Source organism: Lipophrys pholis (assembly GCF_963383615.2).
Source record: "Lipophrys pholis genome assembly, chromosome: 6".
Classification (NCBI taxonomy): Eukaryota; Metazoa; Chordata; class Actinopteri; order Blenniiformes; family Blenniidae; genus Lipophrys; species Lipophrys pholis.
Genome location: NC_137629.1, coordinates 7,624,110 through 7,642,774, shown reverse-complemented (window position 1 = coordinate 7,642,774; position 18,665 = coordinate 7,624,110). Strand labels below are relative to the sequence as shown.

General features: G+C 38.7%; 1 protein-coding gene across 3 annotated transcripts; it reads left to right on the top strand.

Moving 5' to 3' along the window:
- Positions 1-460: 460 nt before the first annotated feature.
- LOC308111210 (uncharacterized protein) lies at positions 461-18,109 on the top strand. Of its 3 annotated transcripts, none has more exons than XM_080466027.1 (6): positions 461-723; positions 14,492-14,815; positions 14,919-15,287; positions 16,617-16,736; positions 16,814-16,875; positions 16,962-17,965. In XM_080466027.1, the coding sequence occupies exons 3-6, from the start codon at positions 15,134-15,136 to the stop codon at positions 17,088-17,090; spliced, it is 465 nt and encodes a 154-aa protein (XP_080322153.1). In that variant the 5' UTR covers positions 461-723; positions 14,492-14,815; positions 14,919-15,133; the 3' UTR covers positions 17,091-17,965. The 3 variants fall into 3 exon arrangements, with proteins under 3 accessions (XP_080322153.1, XP_080322151.1, XP_080322152.1); XM_080466025.1 differs by lacking the exon at positions 461-723 and adding an exon at positions 14,316-14,393 and having other exon boundaries at positions 16,811-16,875; positions 16,962-17,958; XM_080466026.1 differs by lacking the exon at positions 461-723 and adding an exon at positions 14,322-14,393 and having other exon boundaries at positions 16,962-18,109.
- The last annotated feature ends 556 nt before the right edge of the window (positions 18,110-18,665 follow it).

The following is an 18,665-nucleotide window of genomic DNA, read 5'->3' as shown; positions in this document are numbered from 1 at the left end:
TATTCAATAGAAGTATGCTAAACAGGCAAAAAAAGCCTCATAAAACTTGAAGATAATCCGTTAACTGAACTGGATCATGATTAATTTGCTTAGATTTCATCATTATTATTATTATGATTATTATTATTATTATTATTATTATTATTATTATTATTAATTGGAAACGTGGAGGTATGTGCAGGTCATCCCACTTAAAAAAAGTGTCATGCAACAATGGTTGGTCCTCACAAGTGTAGCAGTAAGATTATTTTTTTTTACTTTCTCTTTTCTGACATTTAAAGTGACATTCTAACTCAGCAGTGGAAATGGGGGTCCTCACAAAGAACTCCAAGATCATGGTCCTCACAACCTGAGAAAGACATTGTTTGGTTGTAGTCGAGCTGCCTTGCCCCTCTCACTCCCTCCTCCTTGACGGAGGTGTCGCGTCAGAGGGCAGAACCTATATCCCTCCAGTGCGCGCACTCCGGAGGAGGAGAAAACAAAGCACATGAGAGATCTGAAGCAGAGAGTGACACGGGTGGCTCAATCAACGCGGGCAGCGCGAGCCAAATCAGCCACAAGTATCTCGAGCGTGGCAAATCCATCGTGCAGGCGATCTCCCCAAAGGCACGTCAAAAGACGTGTGAAGAACAGCCGGTGAGCGCCGCCATGACTGTTTACATTGCGGGAGTAGGTGGCTCTGTGGTGCGTTCAAGTGCGCTGGGAATCAAAAAGCACGGACAGGTGAACAGAACTCATTTGATTTAAAATGATTGATCGTTGATTGTGAGAAAACAGTGAAGAAACTACTGCTATAATTTTGAAATTAGAGTTTCTGAACTGTTTTTTTGTATTTTGAATCATGCATTGACTATTTGATTTACTAAACGTAAACGTTTGATTTGCTAAAACTTACTAGAATAAAAAGTTAAGAATTGAGGGTGAAAAGTATAAATACTTAGTAGGCATGTGGAAATTATTATTTTGTGATTTAATTTTCTTATCTTGGGATGGTAACACCATAAGACTGCTAAAACATGTACACTTAGTTAAAATACAATTTAAATTCTTCAAGAGTAAAAACACAGAATGGAATCAAATGTGCTTGTTGTTAAGAAAGGTGTGTAAAATCTGTGAAGCTGAAAACAAACCATATTTACATGTGCTTATCCTGCATTCCCTTTGTTCCTTTGAGGTTTTTCCACCTGCTGCAAATGACTGCAAAAGAAAATAAAAGCAGCCAATACGCAAAGAGTGGAGTCCTGTTCTTCAGTTGGGGGGACGTCCTATCAAGTGGGGACAATCTGCAAAAAATAGACACACACGTATGTGTGTGTGCGCTTGTGTGTAAGCTATTTTATTACAAGTTATCTTGTGTTATTCTAGTTGAATATCCTGGGCTCCTTGAAAGCTTTGGGCTCAAGGCAATTCAACATTGAGCTGCAATGAGGTCTTCTGTGATGGACATTTGTGTCTTGAGTTCAAGAAGCTCGATATCAGTCTGACTCCATCAGAGGTCAGGGATTTCTTCAACTGCAAGATATCCATCCCATTATCCAACAGGGTTTCACTTCTTCTGTTCACTCTCTTTTGTTCTTTTCATCTTGTTTTATATCTCTTGATTCCATGTTTTGCTTTACTAAAAATCCCCAGTTGCAACTTCCATTATATGATAGCTTCCATTTTAAAGTAAGAGGAAAGAAAGTCTGAAATCCAGAGTAAAGTATTTGCATCGTATTTGGCGGTTATAGATTCATGTGTATCTTCAGTTCTTTAAAATTACTGTAAAATTATTTTAGTGTTTGAAATGCATTTAATGTTTTGTGTTGTTGTGTCTTTTGTTTCACATTGCTGTAGCCTTGTGGTTCTTGGAGAATGCAGGACTTTTTCACGCCGACTTAAAGCCAGAAAATATGACGCTGGTAGCTCCTTTTAACCCCTCTACTGATGTGTGTTCGTTAGGATTCATTGCTGCAGAAATGCTCAGGGGAACTCCACTGTTTCGCCCTCATGATGAAAATGACAACTGAGAACACAAACAATAGTTTTAACTTCTTTGACAGAGATTCATGTAACAGTTTGTACTCAGTGATTTAAAGCGCTTGGTTGTTATAAGGGTAAACATATTTTAAATGTCAAGACCCTTTATGCACAGATGTGTAATACATCTTCTCTGTGTTGATAAATCAATGCACAATGCCGGGCATACGTTAGACCTAATTATTTCTCATGGTCTTGCTTTGTCACTTTGTGAAAGAACCTCACAAATAATAGGGAAATGATCTGAGATGGGAGTCTCAGATCATTTCCCTATTATTGTTGTGGTTCTTGCTCCTCCACCTATTATCCAGCCTCCTTTTCCCACATCTCGCCATCAGATAATTACCTCACCTGCAGCTGCAGTGTTTGCTGCTGCTTTTGAGGACTTGGATTTTTCTGTTTGTGCTGGAAATGTTCCTACGGAATGCCCGGCCAGCTTCCTGTCATCTTTTTATTCCACTTCCTCTGGAATCCTGGACACTATTGCTCCTTTTTGGTGCAGGTCCAACAAGTCCAGGTATGATCCTTAGTTAAATAACTCTACCCGGGCCCTCAAACAGCGCTGCAGACAGGCAGAGCGCCGCTGGAAGAAGGACAGGCTCCATGTATCACTAGAAATACTAAGGGACAGTCTTGCTCAGTGCCAGAGGGCTGAGAAAGAGGCTAATCCCAATACCTGTCAGACATTATTTCCACTAATGATCATAGTGTTTGATCACTTTGAAATAGTCTCTAATTCATTCTGCACTGAGGTCGTTCAGCATATGAGAACAACAATCTTGGAAATCTTCCAGTGTGGAATCTTCTATCAAATACATGGAGACCTGTGACAATTGGAGCTTTGATAGATAGGAAAATGTTGAGCAGCCCTCCTCCAGCCCCACCAGCTTTAGCAACAACCATAATCTGACCATTGAACATCCTCCGTCTGAGCTGAGCAGCGAGGAGCAGCCCTCAGCACAAGATGTCTTTTTCAGAGGAGCAAAGACATCTACAAAAAGACCTTTAGAGGATTTGAGCCATTCAGAGTGTCAGCAGGTATTTGTCTGAACTTTATCCCTCTAAAATACGGCACACAAAAAAAACCTCACAAACTTTCATGAAGGAAAAAAAAAGGGAACCAATGTTTTAGTCAACTCAAAAACTGAAATGGGTCAAATTGACCCTTAACATAATACAAGGACTTCCCATGTGATGAAGATGTGTTCCATGTCTGTGTGGACCTCATGTCAGAGTATAATCTGACATTAACAAATGATGTGTTTGAAACAGTTGACCTGTATATCAGACTGAGGCAGCTGATTAATACTGAACTTGATGTAGAACTTTGAAAGTGAAACCTACCTGATACGTGGAGACTGTCACATTCACCTCTCCAAATTGTTTCGCTTTTTCTTTTCTGTATTGTTCCAGGAAAAAAATAAAGCTTCGTACATAATTGCAGCGGTAAATTCTAATTGTGTTAAATGCAAAATCCACACATGCATGAACAGATTTTTTTTATTCAAACAGTTAAACGATCATTGAATAATGAACAGCATATGGTTGACAGGAAGTGCAAAAACGACAAACAAAAAGCACCTGAACACATATTGATGCTGCTTGAACATTAAAAAAAATAAATAGGCTTTTATTAGTTTCAGATTTGTTTGTTGAATTGATTGGAGCTTAGACTATGTCCATCACCCATACGTTGCTCTCTAAGACTTTGTTCATTTCATGTTGAAAGTCTGGATAGTTGTCATAACTCACAGACAGCTCCAAGTAACAGCCACATGTATGAGCGACAGGACGTCTCTGAAATCCCTCCACTTGCCTGAAGCTGACACTGATGCTCTTTCCTGTGAACAAGTCTGATCCTGAGCAAAATCTGAGGAAAGAGGGGAGGTGCTGGGTGTCTGATTCTCTGAGATATGCATTTACATACTTGACTATTTGTTTCTCCTGAGCATTCGGGGAGCTGGGTATGTAATTGATCTCATGGTTTTTCTTGAAGTTGGCTGAAGTTCTTCATAGACAGCGACAATCCCTTTCAGCTCTGATTTCACAGGTGCCAGTGTGTTGCTCCACTGTTCGATCACGAAAGCAGGCTCCTGAATCAGTTTCTGGTGAGCAAGCTCCTTCAGAATTTAGTCAATGTTATCTGCTGTTTGAGTCTCCGGCAGTGGTGAAGATCCATGATTTCCAACAATTCTTCTTGATCAACACTGTCAAAATCTGATCTGCAAGATTCAAAGATCCTTCGCTCAGACTCTGACACATACTTGAAAAAGATGTCCACAAGATCACTCTCCAAAGAGCCCAGAACTGCCTGCTCCAGAAGTACAGGTGCAAGTTTTACATGAAGGTACTTCTCTTTCTGCCAGCCAAATGTAATTATTCTGCTCACGCTTTCCCATTCATTTTGACCAAAATCATGACGCAGGAATGGCACTTTGAAGCCATTTCCCATAGTGCATTGCTCATAGAAGTCAATCCAAAATTCTGACAACACATCCCTCAAAACTCCTCCATCGTCCACAGCCTTTTCAAGCTTTCCATCAGGAAGTACAAGTCTAAAGGAAACGTCATTCTCTAGGATACTTTCCTCAGAAAACACTTAAGTTCTCTGAGAATTTGTCCACTGAAGAACAATCATTTTCTTAACTCTGTGGGTCTGATTGGCTTGTTCCTGCAACGTTTCTACTGCAGGAGGCAGAAATGCTTTGTGTGTGGAACGTTCCAACATCACTACTATCTAAAGAATCCACATGAAGTAATGCACCATGATCAGGTAAACCAGATGTGTCAGATGTGCGGCCTGTGGCGTACATTACAGAGACCTTCACCAGTTGGATTAGCAAACACTGTGCTGCTTTCAATGTCAATGATATCTGAATAATTGATCTCCACAATGTTTGCTGCAGCAGCGTCTGGAGAATGGTGATCAATATCAGATCTGTCATTTGTGTTTTCACTTGGTTGTGCACTTGCAGCACGAGTACCCTCTTCCTGTTGTGTGCCACTGGTGATGTCTTTTTTTTTGGTTGTTAAATAGAAACGCAAGAGAGGCAGCCTGGTCTTGTCATACAGTTCCCCAACTGTGATACTATCATCCAATGAATGCTCCTGAAAATCACTTAAATCAATGTCAAAATCACTGACAATCCCTACTGTATTTTTTCTATCTGGAAAAAACAACTGCACAGCTTTTTCAGTCATGCCCTGCTTCTTAATGTCTTTTGGGACACTCACTTTTCTGGTTCCTCCACCTTTTTTGGTGCGTACCTGCATAAATCCCTCCTCTCTGTAGTGCATCCATCCAATCTCAATGTTTCTGATTCTTCTGAGCATTTTGTGGATGTTTTTGGTGCTCCTTCTCTAACACTTCATCACTTTTGTTTCTGGAGAGTCTTTGACTTGCGACTGCTCGGTTCTCTTTCCTTTCGTCTGCAGTGTCCAAAAACAGCCAGTCGATCACCATAGGATGGCAGATCCTCCTTTAGCTGGTCGTCCGTCATGAGGCATAGAACACCAGAATCAATCTAAAATAAAGAAAATTAAAAAGAGAATTCTTCATTCAAATGTATTAAGCTATAACAATTAACCTTTAATCAGAAATATGTTTTCATGAAGCATATCCACACTTTAAAAAAAGAAACAATTAATTAATAAAACACATCCTATATTAAGTACCTTCCCCCGTTCCATTCGCTGTATGTCTTCCTCAGGCACATGTCGTGACTTTAAATAGTCACTAAGGTCATCCATCTGGTACAGTTTAAATGACTCTTGCACCTGTTGAAAAACATAAAAGCTCAAACATAACCTTAAATCATCTCCTTTTCTACAGCAACCCTCTGATTTGATTACAAATTCAATAAGTGGAGAGAGTTTGGTAAAGTTGGCATGTTATTCACAGATTCTGACTTTTAAAGATTCTTGTTTATATTAATCAATGAACACTGAAACCTTGTAAGAAGGTGGTCTTAAAACATTTCCTTAAAATGATGAAAAAGTATTTTTGTCAAACTAAGTGTTGTAGCTTGATCAGCAGGACCACTCTGATAGATAAGCAGAGTTTGCTTGGTCTGCACTACATTATAGTGAAGTTATTGAATGTTATTACTGTAGCGGTACTTTAACTAATTCAAAGTCTGCTCTGGTGAGGACCGGGAACCTGGTTTTAGACATGGTCAGAGCAATATCCAATACGCAGCTTGTCCTTTGGATATATCAATCAATTTATTGGCTTTATTGGTGTTTCCAAAACAGTCGATGTCTTCATCATATACTCAGCCCAATACTAAGTTCCTATATATTTCCTTTATTTCCAACAATAACCAAATAAACGTTGGGCATGATCCTTGGCTCAAACTGACCCCCTGACACGTCTCCCTGACACGCTCAAAAAAGTGTTTGCGCCACTGTTCTGCACACCTGACCTCATTCACCTGAAGGTTTTATTTCCTCCTTGCATTACCCAAGCTCCCCCTAGTGGGTGATCATAGTACTTGAACATAAGGCAGTGTACAGGTGAACACAGAGAGAGCATTGCATAAACATTAAAAACTTATCAAACATAAAAGTGGCTCCAACAATTACTAGTCATTGAATCTTAATAATAATAAAACATTCCTTAAAATTATAAGCTCATTTTTTATTCACATTTTAAATATTTTGGTTTATATTAATCAATGAAAAGAGAAATCCTGTAAGAAGGTGGTCTTAAGAAGTTTCCTTAAATTATGAAAAAAGCATTTTTGTCAAACTAAGTGTTGTAGTATTGTTGGACAGAATTGCAGTGGTCGACAGAACAATACAGTAAAGTTCTTTAATGTTATTACTAATAAAAATCCATCAACTTAATGACAAAATATTTTTGTAAAGCTAATAGTAGTATTATCAGCAGGACCCAATTGATGGTTGGACTTAGTTTCTTTTGTCTTCATTACATTTGAGGGAAGTTGTTGAAGTTATTAAATTCTATTACTCATAATAAAAATCCCTTAAAATGTATGAAAAAATTATTTTCTGTCAAACTGATAGCTGTAATATGATCAGCAGAACAACTTTGATGGTTGGACAGAGTTTCAGTTGTTGACAGTATATTACAGTGAAGTTATTACATATCATTACTAATAAAAGCAAATAAAAAAATGCTGGAAATTGTGAAAAGGTGTTTTTATTCAAACTAATAGCTGTAGTATGATGAGCAGGACCTTTTTGATGGTTGGACTGAGTTTCAGGGGTCAACAGTGTACTACAGTGAAATTATTGTAGTAATTAAAATGTATTTCTTACAAAAAAAAAAAGTCAAAATGATGAAAAAGCATTTCTATATCAAACCAAGGGTTGTAGTTTGATCATCAGAAGACAAGTGAAGCTGCAGTGATTCACTTCAACACTACAAGCCTAATATAACCCTCAACAACATAGTGATGAACACAAACTCCCATGATGCACTGCAGCGACCATCTCCATGATCGCGGAGCTGATTGCTCCAATGCATTATGGGAGTTTCTGTTCGCGTTTTAGATGTAATTATTGGAGGTTATATTAGATTTGTAGTGTTGGTAATGGTTGTGTTGTGTTTTTGTTCCGTTGTTCATGTAGTTAGTTCGTTTAGTTTAGTTTAGTCTAGTTTAGTCTAGTCTAGTCTATTAGTTGCAGGTGGGACACCAGGAATGAAGAAGGTTTTGTGTGGGGTCTGGTCCGGCAATGGATTTCCTATTAATTAAAGTCAGAAGTTCAGCTTATACTTCTTAAAACCATGTAAAAGTCAATTCAATTCAATTTAATTTTATTTGAATAGTGCTAAAATGACGTCAACAAAGCACTCTTACAAAGATAGAGTACAACAGAAGCCAACTAAACCTAACTAAAGCAAGCAGATGTAACAAGCAACAGCGGCCAGGTGGGGCGGACCATCCGCCTTGACCGGTTAGGGGGAGAAGTACATGGGATAGGACAGGGAGAGAGAGGAATAGAAGAGGGAGAGAGAGAGTGGCACACAGGCCAGATAAGTACAAATACTAAGAAAAGTCTATGTTGAGCGTTGGTCTGATGATGAACCAATCTCAGTCTGGAGTTTAAGGGCCGTGCCGTTGCGGTGGGGTCCCGGTGCTGTGGTGGGGTCGGGTAGTAGGACCATCGTAACTCCACTCTGTGAGTCTTGGGTCTGATCCCCTGGATCCTGCTCTGCTCCTGTCAGGGAGAACAAAAGACGGCGGCAGTATCTGGTGGCTACAGTAATGTTACACAGAGAGAAAGAAAGAAAGACAAGAAACAGAACCTCCAAATGTAGAGTTACTCCCTTTTAACGGGAGAGAGAAAATCCCCTCAGCAGTCTAGGCCTATAGCAGCTCAACTTAGTGGTCCTATTTTATTACTATTTTATTCCTAAGGATAAGCTTTATCAAAGAGGAAGGTTTTTAGTCTACTCTTAAATAAACTAATGGTGTCGGCCCTTCGGACCGAGGCTGCTAGTTGATTCCAGAGTAAAGGAGCCATATGGCTGAAACTCCTGCCTCCTGTTTTACTTTTATGGACTTTAGGGATTACCAACAGTCCTGCATCCTCAGAGCGAAGGGCTCGTGGAGGGTGATAAACTTCTAGAAGTTTCTCGATATAGGACGGAGCCTTCTGATGAAGAGTTTTATATGTGATCAGAAGGATCTTGAATTCTATTCTAGATTTAATTGGAAGCCAGTGTAAGGATGCTAAGACTGGGGAGATGTGCTCTCTTCTTCCAGTTCTGGTTAGTAAACGTGCAGCAGCATTCTGCACTAGCTGTAAGATCCTAACAGAGGAGTTTGGACAGCCTGACATTAGGGAGTTACAATAATCTAATCTTGAAGTCACAAAGGCATGAATAATTTTTTCTGCATCTTTTGAAGGACAAGAAGTTTCTAATTTTTGCAATATTCCTTAGATGGAAGAAGGCTGTCCTGGAGACATGTTTAACATGGGAAATAAAGGACAGATCCTGATCAAAAATAACACCCAGGTTCCTAATATCACTGTTAGAGGTTAAGGTAATATTATCTAAGCTAATCAGACTATCTGAAAAGTTATCCCTGAGCTTTTTAGGACCTAGGATTAGAACCTCAGTCTTGGATGTGTTGAGCATTAAGAAGTTGATAGACATCCAGGACTTAACGTCCCTGAGGCAGGACTCTAGTTTAACAAGTTGGTCGGCTTGATTGGCTTTAATTGATAAATATAGCTGAGTATCATCTGCATAACAATGAAAGTTAATGTTGTGTTTCCTAATAATATTTCCGAGTGGTAACATATAGAGATTAAACAAAATCGGTCCGAGGACGGAGCCTTGTGGTACTCCACACAGGACCCGTTCATGCATTGAAGATTTGTTATTTACATGAACAAATTGAAACCGGTCAGATAAATATGATTTAAACCAGTTTAAGGATAAGTTTTTAATGCCGACGGCATCTTCTAATCTCCTTAAAAGTATATTATGATCGACAGTATCAAATGCGGCACTAAGGTCCAGAAGAACTAAAACAGATAGAAGACCTCTATCTGAGGCCATTAGAAGGTCATTAGTAACTTTTAGCAGTGCAGTCTCTGTACTGTGAGTCATTCTGAAGCCGGACTGAAGGTCCTCTAACAGATTATTCTCGTGCAGGTAATCCTGGAGTTGTTTAGCGACTACTTTCTCCAGAACCTTGGACAGGAAAGGAAGATTGGAGATCGGTCTGTAGTTTGAGAGAAGGCTTGTGTCTAAGTTTGGCTTCTTAATGAGAGGTTTAATAACTGCTAGTTTAAAGGATTGGGGCACATAGCCTATTGTTAGAGACTGGTTAATAATTGCGAGTATAGAATTATTGATTAGTGGCAGTGCCCCTTTCAGAATTCTAGTAGGAATTGGGTCCAACAGGCTAGTAGTTGGTTTAGCAGAAGAAATAAGGGAATTTAGTTCGACTAGTTGTATTTGCTGAAAGCATTCCAGATGACTGTTAGGTTTAACCAGTTCCTCTGTTATGGGGCTAACGGACGGTAGGGTTTGATGGATGTTATCCCTAAGCGTTGTAATTTTATTTTGAAAGAACTTCATGAAGTCCTCACTACATATATTGATAGGAATGGTGGGCTCAACGCTATTTTGGTTCTTGGTCAGTTTGGCTACAGTAATGAAAAGAAACCGAGGATTGTTTTTGTTTTCCTCTATTAAGGATGAGTAGTAATTAGTTCTACTTCTACTCAGAGCTTTCTTATAAGTTTTGAAGCTATCCTTCCAGGCTATATAATCTATGTCTGTTTTTGTTGAACGCCAAGTTCTTTCTAATCTACGGGAGCGTTGTTTAAGCTTGCGGGTTGATGAGTTAAACCATGGGGATGACTTTTCCTGTTTTTTCAGTTTCATTTTTTGAGGAGCTATGTCGTCTAGCGTTGTTTTTAGCATATCTGTCAGACTGTTTGTTAGGTATTCAATATCTGAGCTAGCAACAGTATACGGGTCAGGAAGATTCACTACTGATTCTATAGCAGAGGGAATTCTTTCCTTGAATTTAGTTACTATGTTATCAGAGAGAGACCTGGTTAACACGGCTTTAGCCGGAGGTTTATAACTATTTAGAACAAAGTCAAAGGTTATTAAGAAGTGATCTGACAGGAAATCATTGTGAGGAGAGATGGTCAGATGCTCTATATTCAAACCATAAGTTAGAATAAGGTCTAGGGTGTGTAGATGTTTATGGGTAGGCCCGTCTACTACCTGAGAGAAACCTAGAGAGTCAAGTGTAGATTTAAAGCTGGTACTGAAACTATAATTTTCTACGTCAACATGAACATTGAAGTCTCCTACCATGATAACCTTATCTTTAGTCAGGGCTAGATCTGACAACAATTCAGAGAATTCAGTTAAAAAAGTTGAATAAGGTCCAGGAGGACGATAAATGATTACAAATTCTACAGAATTTACTATTTTATTTGACGGGTGTCGCATGGTCATGCTCAGACTCTCAAAAGAACTAAAGTTGGATTTTGGGTTAATATTAATTAGTAACAGAGCTATAGATGGCTGCCACGCCCCCTCCTCGACCACTTTCACGAGCTATTTGAGTGTTCGTATGACTTGGAGGGGAGACTTCATTTAGACTAACATACTCATCTTTACGTAGCCAGGTTTCTGTTAAGCCAAAGAGATCAATGTTGTGTTCGGTTATCAGATCATTGACTAGAAGAGCTTTGGATGATAAAGATCTAATGTTTAGGAAACCACATTTAATTCTTTTGTCTTGATTTTGTCTAGTTTCACAATTGATACGGATTAAGTTTTTGGAGTCATTAGAAGTTGTTTTCCTAGGTTTAGATAGTTTTATACTTAGATGGAGATACTAGATAGGTGTAAACATTATTGTTATTGTTATTCATCTTTTGCCATATTTTACTTCTTGTTTTCACAAATTAAACAAATTAATTTCACAAATTAAACCATAACTGTAAATAATTGTCTCGGACTGTAAAATATAGGATTTTCTTTAACCAATACACAGTTGCATTCAAGAACAAATTGCCTCTGGTGGATTTCATAAATAAAAATTTATTACGTTTTTCAAACAGAGAGAGCTATCTCTCAGCTCTTTCGTCGGCTGCTCTCTCTCTCTCTCTCTCTCTCTCTCTCTCTCTCTCTCTCTCTCTCTCTCTCTCTCTCTCTCCGCCTGCTCCTTCAGCAATTGGAGGACAGCATCGCGGGCGGAAGAGGTAGAGGCTGCAGTGCTGACCTGTAGTGACAGTAAGGTTTGCAGTAACAACCAGAGGCAGACTGATGGACTGTTGCCCCCGGAGTGCAGCATCCATATCACCATGCCACTGTCAGGTGGCAGCAGAACCACTACCAGCCTCGACCCCTTTTCCCGTTGGCGGGTCCCTAAGCTCCTGAAAATAGGATTAAAAAAGTAAAAGTCCATATATTAATTAATACATTGAGAAGTTAAAGGTGCGTTCACACATAAACAAAGACAAGTTACAAAATGCACCGTCTCAGTTCTTGACCCCAGATCATGATTTGCACCTAAATTTATGAATCAGGGCAGAGGAATCACGGACAGTTATCATGCGTGACATTTAATATCACGAAATGAAGGCGAATCATCGTGGGTCATCATGCACGGACACCTATATTGTTCTGTGTCATTGGGCATCGTCACTTTCTCTCCTTAATCTGTCAGGAATGTTGCAAATTGGGAGAATTTGAAAATTATATTCATAACTCATAGTGCCAATGTGTAAACGTACATTCAGTGAGTAAACATACTCACTCTGCTAAAGCTCACTTCTTTTCAGGGCCACTGCATCTGTTCTGTGGTACGTTTCATATATGATTACTTTGTATTTGGCCTTCAAACTATCCCACTTATTCTTGGCCTGTTTGGCCGTCACGTCAGACCCAGACGCCGTCACAAACTCTCTGATGCGGACATAAAAACAAAAGGAATTACACACGACCCCTCCAACAAGTTATTTATACATGGATGAATATATATGCATGCAATAATTCAAGCATTCAAAAACAACACTCACTCCCATCCACATCTGGATGAGTTCCTCTTTCCTGTGAAGAGGAACTCATTGTCAGTTTGCCGATCAGGGCTTTGGTTTCCTCAGTTGTCCTTTGATTAAAATAGTACATGGTGTTAGTTTGAATCTACAGCATCCTCCAGTGTAATGAGTCAAAGATATTTGCACAGTTAAGACAAAACAATGCGGTCAACAATACCTTCACCTCTCATTTTAATTGTCAAGTTTAATAGCTTCAAACATGATCTTTCCCCTCAGCCAAGCAGATTTGCTCAGTAACTAATTTAAATTTACACAGACACCATTAAGATTCACACAAAATGATTTATATCTCATGTTTAACTATCGTAGAAAAATGACAGCAAGCATCATCTCAGCCGGCCGTCTGGATGCACAATCTCCGAAAATGTCGGAACAAATGTTCAATTAAGTGTGATTTAGAAATATCGACCTCATTTCAACATTTTAAAAAACTATATTGGCACGTAAAACACTCATAAAACTACACTCTGTTAAACAATGACACTAATATTTCACATTCTTTACTCACAGATGTGCATTTTTTCCTCTACCATCTCCTCCACCATCTCTTGCCAAATGCATTATGGGTAAATTAGCTTCCCAAGGCTGCACAGGTCCGTGTTGATGCATTCTCGAAAAAGTGGGCGGAGCGAGGACACATCTGGGTATTCCATGTGTACTTGGTGAGAAACGGCCTAAGAATTGGATCAGTACTTGGTCTCCCACTCATGACGTTTCACGGGTACATGAGTATGAGTATTTGAAAACGGCCACAATCTCTACTGGAAAGGAAGGGGCACAAGTCCGGAGGTGACCCGGAAGTGATAACGGGAGAGGGTGAATCCAACTTGTTAATGGACCGAGATAGAAAGCGACCGAGTCATGTTTTGCCCGGTTTGTGGACAACATAAGGACCAATTAAAGCGGTTTTGTTGTTCGTGTGGTCGGTCTCTACAATGTTTGAGGGGCATTTTGTTTTCCATCTTCAACCAAATGTATGAAGAACTTGCAATATTGTGCCAGAAAATATTAACTTTCACTTACATAATTTGTCAAAGGACAGCATCTTTAGTTTAACCAAATTAAGTTGCATCCACTGCATAAAATTCCAAAGTAACTAAAGTAACTATCTCGTTCAAAGGTGGGGGAGGTGCATGTGGCCCATGTTTGATTCAGACATTGTTCACTTTGGAGGTTACAGATGACATCTTGTCTTGTTGTTATATCCTGCTGCAAATTATGTTCGGGCCAAACAATATTTCAAATGTTTTTGTTTCAAATGAATTCATATCTGCAACTGACCACACTTTGCATTTCATTAAAAGAAAAAAAAACATTTTAAACTCTTCAACTACTTATAATTGTCACATAAATGTAATATTGGTTAAGAGAGTGATATGAAATGCGGTGAATTATTATTCAAGGGTTCATTGACATATTTAAATACACTCAAAAGGCTAATAACACAACTTATTACTGCAGACGTTAACTTTCACTCACATTGTGGTGATTATTTCATAGTGCACTTTAAAATCTCTGTAGGTGTTTATTTTGGAAATTTGCAGATTGGAAACAACAAAACATCTGCCTTGAAGGTTAATTATAGAAGTGACTCACACTGACACACGCCATCAGTTGTGTTGCTTGGTTGAAACTATAAAGCCAGATGTAGAAACCAATCAAATCTTCTAAAATAGTTCCCTCCCATTTCATTGTTTGGTTCTATTTCGAGTCCTGCACTCAGATTCAGATTAACAGCCGTCTCAGGTTGATGGAACAGAAAATGGTTTTCACTCTTTGTCTGGCTCTATTTATCTCAACTGTGCGTAAGTATGCATGAAAACTTCACTCTCACTTTATGTAAATTGTTGTTGTCTCTTTATACTTTTTTCTGTGAATGTGTCATATTATATTTATTTCTCAGGATGCAGAGACGTCCAAGACTTTACAACAAAGACCCTTAATGTCGGAGAAGATGTGACTCTTAAATGCAAACGGACTGCAGAAGGAGGATATTTATTCTGGAAGAAACTTGTTCCTGGGAACTTTCCTGAAGTCTTAGGAGCGACTTACACTTTTGATTACATCGGTGTTCATAGACGTCCTCGAACTGAAACCAAACAAGAGTCTGGAGCCTTTGTTCTCCGTATTACCCAAACAGAGCTGAGTGATACTGCATTTTACTACTGTGAAGAAGTAATTGAACTGAAAACAACATTGTGGAATATCACTCTTCTGAGAATCAAAGGTAAATGGGCAAATCATTTACTCCGACTAAAATCAGGACACGTTTATGTTTCTTCTTGATGTGATGCATTTTCACTTATAAGTTAATTGTCCTCATTTCCCAGGACCAGAGACTGAAGTCACGGCCATTATTCAGTATTTTGGAGCTGATCCGGTTGGAGCAGAAAACTCAGTGAAGCTGCAGTTTTTAATCCTCTCTGATGTCCAGAAGAACAAAACATGTCCAGTTGGTCACAAGGTGCTCTGGTTCACTCCTGAATCCAACAAAAGTCACCCCAGTGTGGTTTATGTTCATGGAAACAGTGATGAGGAATGGGACATGGGTCCTGAAGCCGACCCTCCACAGAAATGTGTCCACCACCTGTCACGGTTGGATATCAACTCCTCCAATGCCGGGACATTTTACTGTGCTGTGGCGACATGTGGCGAGATACCATTTAGAAATGGAGTGACAGTGGAAAAGGACAATATAGGTAAATACCTGATTCTCACATATATCCTAGTATTTTCCATGTGATTTTCCCACATGATAAATCTTAGAACATAAACTAATACGTTCAGTCGTCAAAGTTAAAGAGTCATGATGAGGAATGGTGGCATATCAGTTAGTTTTCACAAGTCACACAGGGAATATCCTCTGTTCAAGTCTGGGCTGGTGGTTATGTTAAGTCTAAAGGACCTTGAGTTGCTTGTTAAGTCAAGTCGAGCTCATGAATGCCGTCAGGCATGTTAGAGCGCCGTATATAACAACGACTCGAATTGTTATAAGATAAAATGTAATAAAACCCAAAATGTAATAACTGGTTGATAATGTAACAAAAGTGCTGAGCCCGAAATGTAATTTAAAAAAATCTGTGATAAAATCCAAAATATATTAACTGGTCATAAATGAGCCCAAAACTTAAACAATAATTATATTACATTATGGGGCAGGCCAAAAATAATTTTCTTCTAATAGTGTAATCATTTTGAACTTGATTTGAAGTGCTTCAAACTGAATAACACTAAAAGAATGGGTTCTAAAAGTTTGGACTATTTGTTTATACATATATCTATATACAGTTTATGGTCTTTATGTATGATTGCTGTTGCCCAAGTCATTTAGAGTTCTCTGTTCTCTATAATCTGTAATCCATTTCTCCAATCATCAGTAGAAAATAATGTATAAGAATTAAACATATTAAGATCACATTTAAATTCCTTTTCAATCTTTTTACATTATTGACCAATTATTATATTTCAGGTTATATTACATTTTAGATTATAATAATTCAGGTCGGTGTTCCATATCGGGCTCTAACAGGACAGCCAGTTGTTGGTTGTTGAATGTCTCAGACCAGACAATGTGAGATAGATTAGATTCCTTTTTATGGGTTCTTTTGAACATTTTCCACTTTAGAAAAATGTATTTTATTCATCTTCTGATCATCATGTTTATATGGTAGTTAGTGTTTTCAGCTGTTGTTAGGATTATCCCCGGTCAGGGTCCGGTTGTTCTGTGTAACATTTGCATATTTTCTCACGGGGCTTCTCGTCATTCATGAAGGTTAATCCATTAATCAGTCTTAAAGAGCATTCGAGGTTATTGGTGTCTTTTGATGTCTGTAGGTGTGGATGAGACTTTGGTGTGATTGTTTCCGAGTGTTTGCCTTATGATGGGCTGACGACCTGTGCTGGGTATCTACCCTCTCTCGTCAGTTGGATGGGGTTTGTTCCACCAAGAGCGTAGAAAACAGATGGAAGATGTTTGGATATTCCTCTGCTGGTCATAAACTTCTGTTTGGTACTTTTTGTCATTTCAGTCATGAACAAAAGCGCCTCTGCAGCCGTGGCCCTGCTGTCTGCAGCTTTGGCTCTGAGTTTGATTGTCATCATCTTACTGCTTCATACCATGAAAAAGGACGTGTATGAATGTTTTAAAGGTCAGTCAATAAATAATATATTAAACTTATAGTCTAGAGTGATTCCCAGCTGATTATTATTCTCTCAATATCAGCAGCTGCTGCTGCTGCTCCACAAGAAGATGTTGGAATATCGGCCGTTCATCAGCAAAGTAATCAAGTAGGTTTGTTTCAAAGAAGAAATGTTGTCTTTCTCTGTTTATGTTTTCACCTGCCTTTTAGTCACGCTATCACATGTATCCCCAGACGAATGAAGAAGGCTTGGTATATTCCGTGGTAAATTTCACAAAGAAGAAACAAAGCCGCAGTGAAAGGAGAGACGCAGATTCTGCTGAAGATCAGAGCTTCTATGCTGAAGTCAGGAATCAGGAGTAACAAGGTGCTGAAGGTTCTGATTGTTGTCAAGCTTCTTGCCTGAACGGTCAAATGTACAATGTGGGAAATCATGTTACAGCTTTCAGTGTGTCTTTTTTATTATGAGACACAGGCGGACATTCTTAGCTCTCCTTCTATTTCTGATTCTTTACAGCACTTTGTTAAGGCTGTGGTTGTTTATAAAGTTTTATTAAAATAATGTTGAGCTGATGTTTAATCTGCAGGACATCAAGAACAATATCAGCTTACTTTGTTTCTTGTATGTTGTCTTCACCTGTGGAATGTTTTTTTTTTTTTTTTACCTTTTTCTTTCCTGAATATTGTGTCATGAATAAATAATCTTTGCAGAAATGTGTATGTGGAGCCTACATTTGAAAAATTAAGTTTCTGTCACAATGTAAACGTCAGGAAATATTTGGTTTGATATCACACTTTGTCCAGGGTGTAATGGATGGAGGGATGGATGGAGGGAGGGATGGATGGCAATTTCTAATATGTCGAGCCTGGATCTCAAAGTCAAAGTAGTTAAGTTGTCTCAGCCAATATATCTTTAAAACTGACTTGGGGATTTATTCTGCTTGTTTTTACGATGATAAAGACCAGCAGAGGTGGAGGAAGAGATGGAAACACGTTGGAGAGAGAGAGGAGCGATGCTGCTGTCCAGACTCTTGCTATTATTAGAAAGTCAACACCTGGCATTATTTTCTTTTGTATTTGTTGGTCGCATCTTGATCAAGTTGTTCATGTGTTCATCATCTTAATTTCACATCCTGCTCCGTCATTTGAAACCAGCTTCATATTAATTCATCACGTTGCCTTTTATATTTGTTGAAACTTGTTAAATTCAGCGTTAAATAAAGTGTATCTGTAGCTATATGTCATGCTTTATTATTTTCTGACAGTTGCTGACGTTGACGTCAGGACAGTTTATTGAGGTGAAAGTTATTGCTCCATTGAATCAATCTTTGTTTTGTTGACAGAGGTGGTTGTTATAAAACAATAAAATAAACTTACAGAGCTGTGGTATTACTATTCCTGAATTTATAAAGGTGACTATGAAGCAGAATAACAAAATTCTTACATGGAGATAAATTATGTGCACACACACACATGTCTTTGTGGTTTCAAAAAGCTTTTAATAAATGAGTTCAATACTTCATGTTTACACTACAAGTCCAAAAATAGCAGGATCCAGAATTCTACTGTAAAATTACAAAGCTTGCTGCGTTAGCCTGAATCCATGGATTTTATTGATTGAATTCCAGACCTTCAGTTATATTTGACCACAACTACTTTTTCTAAGTATTAATCTGACAGGAAAAGAGTCCCAATATTGGACCGAGGTGCAGATCCCAATCATCTGTGGCGTCTTTTTTCCTTCCAAAATGCTTTCAATGCTCAGTGTTTTGAGAAAATAAGGATTGCAATAACAATCAAGCACAGAGCCAACAGGGTTCCGAGCAAAATGACGACGGGATCCAACTCTGGTCCTGAAGCAGAAAAACAAAAGCAGATATTTCTTCTGTTATCCAACCATCTGTGTTCTGCAATTCTGTGTTGCTGGGCAGAAGGGCT